Source organism: Herpailurus yagouaroundi, unplaced genomic scaffold, assembly GCF_014898765.1.
Source record: "Herpailurus yagouaroundi ecotype Mexico unplaced genomic scaffold, PumYag 188, whole genome shotgun sequence".
Lineage (NCBI taxonomy): Eukaryota > Metazoa > Chordata > Mammalia > Carnivora > Felidae > Herpailurus > Herpailurus yagouaroundi.
Window position 1 is genome coordinate 35,526,583 of NW_024412419.1, and position 11,844 is coordinate 35,538,426.

An 11,844-nucleotide genomic window follows, 5' to 3' on the forward strand; every position below is an offset into this window, starting at 1 on the left:
AGAGAGAGAGAGAGAATCCCAAGCAGGCTCCACTCCACACTATTAGATTAGAGCTGTTGTGGGGCTCAATCTCAGGAACCTAAGCTGAAATCGGACACTGACTGAGCCACCCAGGCGTCCCGTGAATGAATTGTCTTGATACTTTTGTCCAAAATCTATTAATCATAAATGTATGAGCTTATTTCTAGACTCTCTTCCTCTGATGTATATGCCTGTCCTTATGCTAATACCACACGGTCTTGCTGTAGCTTTGAAATACGGAAGTGTGTGAGAGTCCTTTTAAATTCTTTTCCAAAATTATTTTGGCTATTATGGGTCACTTATATGTCCGAATGAATTTTAGTGTTTGTTGGTCAATTTTTGTGAAAAGACCGCTGAAATTTTGGTAGAGGTTGCATTGAATCTGTAGATCAGTTTAGGGAGAATTGCCATTTAACCATAGGAAGTCATTCAGTCTGTGAACGTAGTCTTTCCATTTATTGATTGATTTATTTCAACAGTGTTTTGTAGTTTTTAGTATGCAAGTTTTGTCCTTTGTTAAATATTTTTCTAAGTATTTTTTTCCTATTGTGTCATTGTAAATGAAATTGTTTTCTTTTTAAAAAAAAATTTTTTTTAACGTTTATTTATTTTTGAGACAGGGAGAGACAGCATGAATGGGGGAGGGTCAGAGAGAGGGAGACACAGAATCTGAAACAGGCTCCAGGCTCTGAGCTGTCAGCACAGAGCCTGACGTGGGGCTTGAACTCACGGACCGTGAGATCATGACCTGAGCCGAAGTCGGATGCTTAACCGACTGAGCCACCCAGGTGCCCCGAAATTGTTTTCTTAATTTCAGTTTTGGATTTTTCATTGCTAATGATGGAAATATAACTGATTTTTCTTTACTGATTATTTGTCTCTAAACTGTCAAACTGTTTTTCTTCCTTCAGATAGTTTCCTGAAATCTCAATTGTCACAAAATCCTTCTAATTTTATTCAACTTGCTTATTCCTTTTTTCAGAACTTTTTTTCTTACTAGGCAAACTTGAGTTACATCAATACTGAGCTATTTTCAGTCCCAATAATATGCCTTCAAACATTTGGATACTTGTTAAATGCATCTACAGACAAATTTTTAACCACCTGCTTTTCTGTACGGTCTGTACCAGTAACATCTTATCATTGTGGGCTGATATTCCATTAAAATAGAGACCTAAGGAAGCTTGGGAAAAGTCTGTGGAGGGCTCTCCTCCTGTCTACTTCCCCCTGCACACCTCCCAACTAACTGGTAGGAATTATTAGAATGCCAGTCTATTCTGAAGAACACCCAGTTTCAAGTCCAGAAGTACCTAGAATCAGTAATGACTGCTCCTTCCTTCCCTTCTGTCCCTTGTTCAGATACCTAAATTCATCACTGGCTGGCTCTGGTCTTGTGTATGTCACATGCCCATTCTTTAGAGCTTTGCCCAAGTTCCTGATTGTAACCTACTGCTGAGAAGACTGATCTCCCAAATCCCATAGCTGGATGTTCTGATATTCTGGACTATTTGGCTAGTTTGATATGCTCTCTGATCCCCACTTCTTGGGCAGTGTTTGTACTCACTTTGTCCCATCCCCTCTCAGCCTGCATGTGTAATTAGCCTTGCTGAGATTTTTGGCCATGGCTTCTTTCTCATCCTGCAGTCTAAAACTTTGAAATTTGTAAGAGCCTTGGTGGGTTGTGTATTATGTGGCCCATACTACTAAAACAGAAGATATTAGTATTTTTTTAAGTTTGTTTATTTATTTTGAGAGAAGAGAGCAGGCGGGCGCGAGAGGGGGAGAGGGGGAGAGGGGGAGAGAGAGAGAGAGAGAGAGAGAGAGAGAGAGAGAGAGAATCCCAAGCAGGCTCTGTGCTGTCAGCATGGAGCCTGACACGGGACTCAAAAACCATGAGATCATGACCTGAGCCCAAATCAAGAGCTGGACGCTTTACCTACTGTACCACCCAGGTGTCCCAGAAGGTACCAGTATTAAGGATAGTGACATTTATATTGCTCCTTAAAATTTTATACAATCCCCATTGTTCAGTTTCCTTCTCTACTCTTTCTCCCCTCTATGCTTCCAGACAGTGCCTTATTACTAATAAACTGTATGGAAAGTTTTGCAGCTGTAAAGAAAGTATAGTAACTAATTTGGTATCAATCTCTCTTACCACTGTATAGAGTATGGGACTTATACTTCAGTAACTGTTAGAAGGTAGCAAATTTGATGGTTCATCAGCTTGGTAAAACGGTTTAAGAAAAATTAGGAATATATTACCATGTACTCAATTTCTGATGATAATTATATTAGGTCTTTTTAAATTTTTCATTGCCTAAATGCCTGTTTTGCCATTGTGACCATTTAATGTTTTTAGGATTTAATGGCTTGAGAATCATTCCTATTCAGAAGCCAATGTAAATTTATAAAAATAGGTAAATGAAGTTTAACTAGTACATTTTGAAAGGTGACTTTTAGGTACTGTTGTGATTTCGGTTTTTGTTGTGGTTGCACGTAAGAGATTCTAGGCCTTTTCACCCTGCAGTCAGAGGTTGTATAAGGGAATAAGATTTGCTGCTCTTATTGGTAAAGTTTGTTGTGGTTTCAGCTGTACAGGGTACACATTAGAATTCAGTTAGCTTGTGTTTTACAGAACAACAATTTATCAAATCCTAATTAAGTAAAGGGTATAATTTGATACGTGGTATTTGCTGGTGCTGATATTGCTAATGCAGCAGTAACTTCATTGATTCCACTGGTGAAATGCCTATGCAAGTAAATGGCTCTTTTAGGGCTGTGTTTCTGTTTGAGTAGTTCATTAAAAAGAATATTCAAAGAATTTTAAATCATTTTAGTCTTTTTTTGGAGCTGGGTGAATCTTTCTCTAAGTCAGTTTTTCAGGTTCATTTTCAATTAAAGAGTTTTAAAAATTTGAAAGCACTGTAGAAAAGATCTGATGCTTAGCCCATTCATTATCCTTATGCAGTTCAAAAGCTCTGCTATAACTAGAGAATTATATGTGGTAAAATCCCTTTTGTGGTTCTGGGTCCCCAAATAGGAACTTAGAAGAATAGGGAGAAATATAACACACGTGTATATATTTCTCTGTGTCTGTGTGTGTGTGTTGCCTATCAGTGTCCCAAAATTAAAGTCTCTGAGTCCTAAACTTAAACTCTTCCTGCATGAAGAGCAACCCCCCACCCCCACCGCCACCCCCTTCCAGTAGTATTATTGGCTGAGTCCTCAGTGCCCCTGGTGTTCCCACACAGTCTGGTCCAAGTAAGACTGAAGAGGATCTATGAGCCCTGAGAGCTTTTATATTAAGAAATTTTTGTATCTAAAATTATTTTGAATTATATCTGTAAATGACACTGGTCATTTTTTTTCTTTAAAAAGATTTTGTTTTTAATGTATATTTTAGAGAGAGCGAGTGTGAACGGAAGAGGGGCAGCAGAGGAGGGGCAGAGAGAGAGAGAGAGAGAGAGGGAGGCAAAGAATCCAAAGCAGGCCCTAGTCTCTGAGCTGTCAGTGCAGACCCCGACATGGGGCTCGAACTTAGAAACTGTGAGATTATGACCCAAGCTGAAGTCAGACGCCTAACCGACTGAGTCACCCAGACACCCCTTTAATAAGATTAGTAAATTCAGCTTTTAAATTTTTATTACTATTGTAATTAAAAAAATTTTTTTTGACATTTATTTATTTTTGAGAGACAGAGAGAGACCAAGTGTGAGCGGGGGAGGGGACAGACAGAGAGGGAGACACAGAATCTGAAATAGGCTCAAGGCTCTGAGCTGTCAGTGCAAGGCCCGACTTGGGGCTCAGACTTACTAACCGTGAGATCGTGACCTGAGCCGAAGTCGGAAGCTTAACCAACTGAGCCACCCAGATGCTGCTAATATTAGTTTTTAAATGTTTATTTTTCAGAGAGAGAGAGAGAGACAGAGAGAGAGAGAGAGAGAGAGAGAGAGAGAGAGACCAAGAGCAAGTGGAGAAGGGGCAGAGAGACAGGGAGACACAGAATCTGAAGCAGGTTCCAGGCTCTGAGCCGTCAGCACAGAGCCTGACTTGGGGCTTGAATTCACGAGCCATGAAATTATGACCTGAGTCAAAGTTGGATGCTTGACTGAGTCACCCAGGCACCCCTAAATACAGTTTTTTTAAAACTTATGTAAAACTTTGCTGTCTCCTGTCCCTTGCTTCCAACGCTGCTTCTCAATAACTTCTGCTCATGGCTTGTTTCCAACACTTCAACTAGTGCCTGTATGGGCACTGAATAAATCTTGGTTGAATGAAAGAAAGGTTGTTCTTACTCTGTTTCCAGACTGATAAATAATTTACAGTTTACAAGCACAGCGTCTAGGTAGCTTAGTCGGTTGAGTGAGTGTCTGACTCTTGATTTCAGCTCACGCCATGATCCCAGAGCTGAGCCCCATGTTGGTCTCTGTGCTGAGTTTGAACCTGCTTGGGATTCTCTCTCCCTCTGCCCCGCTGCTCCTTTCCCCTGCTCATGTGTGCACTTTCTCTTTCTCAAATTAAAAACAAAACAAAAAATCAAGTATGGTTCTAGGTTGACTGTCATTTTCCCTCTTGGGTAGCATTGCTTTAGCATCTTAGGATGGAATAGTATTACTATTCGTGTATAATTCCACACTGATTCTCGTTTCTTTGCATGTGACCTATGTTTCTTTTCTGTAAGCGTTCGTGATCTCATGTTAGCACTTAAATAAAGTGTGCCAGAAATTCAGTTTGGATGGTCCTCTTCCTCAGTAAGGGGAAATGTTCTTGAATCATTTCTTTGATAAGTCTTCCTCCACTCCCTCTCCCCACCAAAAGAGATAATGAAATGTGTTTTCCCTATTGTTTCTGTCTGGAACTTTTATTCCTGGGATGTTGGACTTTATAAAGTATCTTTTAATTTTTTAAAATCTGTTGGTTGTCACGTATTTATCTCTATGTCTTAGTGTTGAAATTTCTGGGAGATTTCCTAATTAGTACCTTATAACCCTTCTATTAGCTTTTTTGTTTGTGTTATCAAATTAAGAAGTATTATCTTATTTCTTGTTTTCTGATTGTTCTCTTTCTAAAATAGAGTATTCTGGGATTTAGTTACAGTGTTGTAGATGGACTTTCAACCTTTCCTCCTGGCTTTGTCTCTCGCCTCCTCCTTTCTCACTGTACTTTTTGGTATCTTGGGGGTTAAGGCACCTCAAGCTTTGCGCTTGCCTCTTCCTTGCATCTGTCTATACATATATAGATTGTCACTTCCTTCTCTTGGCTAAGCGTATACTTGCTGTTTTGTTTTCTTTTGTTTTTATCTGCTTTCCATCTTCTAAAACCTTTTTTAGTCAAAAGTTTTTGTCGTTATTGCTTCCATTTTTACTGTCATTGAAATATTGGTACATCTTAATTGTATTTTATTTTAATATTTTAATGTTTATTTTTGAGAGAAAGAGAGAGTGCGTGAGCCTGCGAGCATGATTGGGGGAGGGGCAGAGAGAGAGAGAGAGAGAGAGAGAGAGAGAGAGACAGAGACAGAATCCAAAGCAGGCTCCAGGCTCTGAGCTGTCAGCACAGAGCCCGACATGGGGCTCCAGCTCAGGGATTGCAAGATCATGACCTGAACCAAAGTCAGACACTTAACTGATTGAGTCACCCAGATGCCCCCATCTGCCATTTTAAAATTGGAATTCTTCATCTTTGTTTGTGGCCTGGTTAATGTTATTTTATGGTTGTAACTCAAATAACAAATTAAATATGTAAATTTAAAATAAAAAATAATAACATCAGTTGGTTTGAAGAAAATATTGAATGAAAGGTTGGTCTGTCTTAATTTCCAGGTAGATAATGTGCTTTGTAATAATGCATTCTTTGAATTTTATTTGTGTAGAAGAAATTGAGGAAGAATCTGAAACAACAATTGAGGCGGACTTGACTGATAAACAGAAACATCAGTTGAAACATAGAGAGCTCTTTTTGTCACGCCAGTATGAATCTCTGCCTGCAACACATATCAGGTAAGAACTTCTTAGAAGTTGATATGAAGTATTCAATAATGTTGTGACAGAAAAAAATACAAAACAGCCTTCTTTGAAGCATTTCCAAACTCTTTCATGATCTTGCTCAAATTAGTTTATTCTAGATCTCATAATGGAATTTTATCTTGGAAATTTATAGTGTTACTACCATATTAAAGCCCTGTGAGTGTTTTCAAGTAAAGTAACCATTTTAGCTTTATTTTAATCCAGACTTTCCCAATTTATTTGAGTATCCGTTAGCATCCTACAGAACAGTATCCAGCAAACAGTATTTTAGGAAATTCTGGTCTTCACCAGATTTCTAGAACATTATGGAGTCAGTGATTAGAATTCCAGAACTGAAACACAAGATCTGGTTCCCAGGCAGGTGACTCTTGGTTTTGTAGACTGTATTTTCTATTGAGGAACTCTGGGATGAAAAAGTTTCTGTTTTTTATTACTTACTTGCATCTGCTCTATGCATTGACGGTAAGCAAAAGTGAAAACATTTTGTCGTTTTGGGGGCTGTAGATGAATGGTGGTATCTTTTATGATATGCTGGAAGTGGTAAAATTCAAGCATAAACATCTCGGATGTCTAACAAAATGTTTGAACTTAGAAGATGTACAATTACTGACCCTCAAGGTCAGGTAAACTTGGCATTTAGTCAACCTTGGAGAGACTGTGGGGTGTGTTTCACTCAGAGGGAACAAGTGTGTGTCGCTGTGTGCAGGGGTGGTGCATGTGAGGGGATGCAGGGTTTTTGTCCCCTTCGTGTTAAAGAAATTTCTTCAACTTTTGTTCACAATCTTTGCTTCTTTACTTCACCTCTCTACCAGTCATGATTGTCTTAACAACTGTTTATATAAGGAATCACAGGGTATTAAGTCTTTATTTCAAAAATTGGCCCCTCTTCTTTAACCCCCAGTGTGGGTACTGAATCTGTCTTCTTTAGGCTAAGACAGATTTGGAGACTTAAGCTGTGATTTGGTCCTCGTATCACACACACAGACACACACCCATCTCCCAGGACGTTTGTGCATATTTCCCTTTTCAGAAACGGACACAGATTTTCTAAAGCAGAAAATGTATGACAGATACTGGAATTCCTCGTGCTCTAAATCTTTTCAGAAATAACTTGATCTTAGTAGTTAACATCACAGCATTGCTTTATTAGGTTTTTTAGGGGACACTGTATTTAGATTGGCTAGAGTTAGTGTATTCTGTGTGACTAGGTCCTTTGCTGGAAAAAATAATCTGGATCTGGCCAGGTAATATGGAAACAGTCATTTTACCTACCAGTGGGGTATTTTAAGAAGTAGGAAAGTAAGTTATTTTTGTCCAGATGGAACATGAAAACATATTTCATAATTTTCTTAAAGACATATATAACTAATAATGTTCGAGAGCCATATGCATTTGTTACTTAATTGGAAGAAACTAGAATCTACAGATTCATTTTAAGCTCAAGAAGTAATGTGGCTAGTCATAAGAATCCTGCCAGAATGAGAATCTGACAAATGGTTTTAAAAATGTACCCAAAACACGAAAGTACATTTTTAATTTACCGTCCTGATAGCTTAGAATCTGTTTATAAGTAATGTTTCCTTTAACAGATTGCTTGGAATGGAAAAACTAGTAATGTGTTTTTTGTCATCCATAGAACTAAGAGAGTATATTGGAATATAATTAGCAAGACACCCGTGTGTTGAACATAGAAATTATGTAGAATACATGATCATTCATTCAGTCCCTGTTGAACATATTTCCTGAATATATTCTAGAATAAGGCCCTTACTAAGTGCTTGATAAATAAGGTGAGGTCCCCCGTCTTTGAAATTCAAGGGGTTTACTGGGTGCATTTACCAGTAGTTTGTTTTGAATTATTAAACATTTGAGGCTTTATTTTTTTATTTTTTCCAAGTTGAGAGGGCATAGTTCAGAGCCACTCTTTCTCATCTGTTTCTCATCTGCTCTCATTTTCTAACAGCTGAAGTGGTAGGGGTTAGGGATAGTCTCCGGCCAAAGCCTGGAGCCATGCTGACCAGCCCACAGGCTGATGCATGGAACAAGTACACATTGGAGTGATCTTCACATTTTGCTAATGTTGAAGTCATGCCCTATCTATTTCTGCTATAACAGGAGAAAATTACTCAAGTCCCATTGTTCTTTGGCAGCAAAGAGCGGTAATTCGGTGAATACTGGCTTTTTATTCTCCAGGGACATTATCAAGTGCCCAGAATTTCCTCAGTGCCACATGGAATGTAGAAGAAAACATTCTTGAATGCCTTTGTAGTGTGTGAGCAACAATACTCACTGGATAGTATAAGCTTTTCAAAGTGGTATGGAGACCACTCTTTGTTCCTTCTGATTCCTCTGGCAGAGAGAGAGTAAACCAGGACTGTGACAATTCTGGACACTTAGTGATTCACCTTGTGTTTGTGAGCTAGATAGGACTTGAACAATGAAAGTGTCTTTGGAACACTTCTTTGGGCGGTGGTGTTGGTAAGGAGCAAGGCAGCATGTTTCATGCATGGTGCCTTAAGTCATTAGTAATAGCTTATACGCTACAGACACTCTAAAGCACTGTAAAATTGTTATGCAGCTGCTAGACCTGTTATGGGTATATAATACTGTATTCAGTCTCACAGATAGACTGTATTTATTGAACTTGGCTTTCAAAAATTCTAACATTCATTGAACCTTTGTGACAGATATTGTTCCAGTTGTTTTATATGTATTTTATTTAATCCCCACAATCACTTTAGAAAGTAGGTTCTGTTATTATCCCCATTTTACAGATGAGACTGAAGCACAAAAAGATAAAGTAACTTGTCAGTGTCACAGGTTTAAATGGCAGATTGAGAAATTGAACCAGACCACCTGGCTGCAGATAGACGGCATTACGATGTATATATGACTGTAAGTGTTAGAAAAGCATCAGAGATTAAAAACAAAGCTGTTGAGTTACTTGTTGGATAGGTAGGTTCTTTGATATTTTATTTTTTCACATAAGTTTTCTATTTATATGTTCAGGTCAAATGGACAGAACTAAACTAAAAACTAAGTTAAGCATATAGACTGTACTATTATACTAAAAGATGATGCTACAATGCTAGATATGTGGTGGCAAGTAGGAACTACTTACTTGATTGGGTGCCTCAGTCATGGATGTGTCTTATATGTATTCCAGTGTCAGTTTTTCCACATCTTGAACACAAAGAGCTTGGCCTTTTATAAGCTAATTACAGTATCGTACGTGTAATGGTTAATGTCTCTTCCAAGCCTCTGGTGCAGGTAGTCAGTCATGTAAAAAGAGCCAGTCCTTACCTGTTTGCCAACCTTGGGATCTGGATCACAGCCTTTGAAGTTACGCTTCATTGTGTCTTAAAAGCATTTTCTTAGGTACCTGTTGATTATTGGCCTCAAATTTTTCCTGTAGTAAGGGCTTTTGGACCTGATGATTCGTTCTTTAAGTCTGTCTCGTTATGAAAAGTAAGTGGTGGTAGGTAAACCATTATATCCGTGTTGCAGACCTGGCCCTCTTTCTGAGCATCTGTGGTAAGGATCCTGTCTACCTCATTGCTTAACCCTTGACTATGCTTTTTAGGAAGTCCAGAGAACCTATTCCAGAACCTAAATGTGATGTCAGCTGTAGGATAAGTCTGAAAGACATAGGTGCACATAGTGTTCAAGCAGTCCTTTAATGGCAGGGTGCTTTGGAGAAAGCCTTATATTCTTATCCTTTTAAACAAATTTTAGGTTAGGATTCCAGAATATAAACATCACCACCATCATAATCACCATTATTGCTCTGTGGAAGACTGGCTGTAGCCACAATGTGTAATAAACTTTTCATGGTTTATGTGGTACCCTGTTGCTTCTGCATGGTCTCCTCACGTCCAAAACAAGGAGCTTTCTTAATTCAATTGAAAAAGTATCTTGAGCAGCTGATAAAAATCTTATGGCTTAGGTATAATGTCTAGATTGTCTAGGTTTGTCTAGACATTGTCTTAGAGTGTAAGATTCCTTTTTTGTTTTTTGAAAGTTTATTTGAGAGAGGGAGAGAGAGAAACGCAAGCAGCCCAACACATGGCTCGATCTCATGAATCATGAGATCATGACCTGAGCTGAAATCGAGTCGGATGCTTAACCAACTGAGCCACCCAGGCGCCCCAGAGTGTTAGATTCTTGAAGGTCGGTATCTTTATCTTTTTCCTGCCTACTGCAGAACACAGCACAGCACAAAATAGCCAGTCAGAATTTGAAGCTTGCATAGTTGTCATTTAACTTTGTTATCTTTGAGGAAATGAAAATCATCAACAGATAAGAGAATAATGTCTTCTTAATTATTACTGATCATAAATGACATTTTAGATTGCGTGCCTCTCTCCTTTCACAAGAATTAAAGATTGGATGTCTGGAATCACAGGTTGCTCAGGACTCTCAGGGAGAGTGAGGTACTCAGAGTCAACATCAAGCTTTTACCAGGAGGACTAGGCAGAGGAGGATAGGAAATTGTTTTGTGTATATACTGTCACTGAATAAAGTGAATTTCTGAGCCGTACATAGCAGCCATGAGAAAGGGAGAATGGAAGTTTCTAGCGAACAAGAGTTAAAATTTGAGGCATGGAAGACCATAGTTCTTGTCTCGATGTGCATTGTTTGTGAGGGTAGGGAAACAGATCAATAACTCTCCCGTATTTGAGTGTTAGTATAATCGGAAACACCAGATTGTAATGTGTACATATCCTTTGACCTAACAGTTCTACTTTGTGGATTTTATTTAACCAGAGTTCTCGATGCAAGTTTGTGGAGAGGTATATACTGATATGTTTATTGAAGAATTGTTTTATTTTGTTTAGTCAGTGATCTTTACTTTATGAATAAAGGAGATCATTTTCATTTAGCAAGCATGTATCTACATCATGAATGTAAATAGGAATTTGGCATTTGAGAGATTTCAGATTTGTTTTAATATCAGAAAATGCAAGCAACTTTCTTCTTTATGGTTTTCTACGTTTCCATTTTTTCTGAAATGTGAAAACACATTAGACATATAATGGGTAGAAGTTTATTTTAAACTTTGCAAATCTGGGCATTAGAGAGGGAAAATGCCATTTTGCATTCATCTTCAACATGGCTGGTTCTGATGAAGACAGAGTAGATGGAAATCCACTGAGAGTACTCCTCTTTATCTTCCCTTCTCCAGTAGTAGTAAATTAGTATCATTAACTATACGTACTGTTTGATAGCAGACCTGTTTCTTTCTTTTTTTTTTTTTTTAATATTTTATTTCTTTTTTGAGAGCGAGCGTAAGTGGGAGAGGGGCAGAGAGAAAAAGGGACAGAGTATCTGAAGCAGGCTCTGCGCCTACAGGATGACATTAGTGAGCCCAACGTGGGGACTGAACTCATGAACCATGAGATCATGACCTGAGCCAAAGTCAGACGCTCAATCGACTAAGCCACCCAAGTGCCCCCAGCAGACCTGTTTCTAATTTAGGGGTATATTTTTTCAAATATTTTCTTGCAAAATGCTGTTTTCTTCAAGAATTATTGTCAGTTTGGGGCGCCTGGGTGGCTCAGTCAGTTGAGCGTCCGACTTCAGCTCAGGTCATGATCTCGCGGTCCGTGAGTTCGAGCCCCACGTCGGGCTCTGTGCTGACAGCTCAGAGCCTGGAGCCTGTTTCCGATTCTGTGTCTCCCACTCTCTCTGCCCCTCCCCCATTCATGCTCTGTCTCTCTCTGTCTCAAAAATAAATAAATGTTTAAGAAAGAAAGAAAGAAAGAAAGAAAGAAAGAAAGAAAGAAAGAAAGAAAGA

At 38.7% G+C, this 11,844-nt stretch overlaps 1 protein-coding gene across 7 annotated transcripts in view; it reads left to right on the forward strand.

The window, feature by feature from the left end:
- Positions 1–11,844, forward strand: part of MTA3 (metastasis associated 1 family member 3) — a 221,566-nt gene that overhangs the window by 96,729 nt on the left and 112,993 nt on the right. For all 7 annotated transcript variants that reach the window (XR_005797288.1, XM_040496630.1, XM_040496628.1 and 4 more), the window contains exon 4: positions 5,894–6,020. Coding sequence is in view for 6 of the 7 variants with exons in the window: in XM_040496630.1 (XP_040352564.1) it covers positions 5,894–6,020 (127 nt within the window). In the remaining variant the exon portion in view is untranslated. The remainder of the gene's footprint in view (positions 1–5,893; positions 6,021–11,844) is intronic.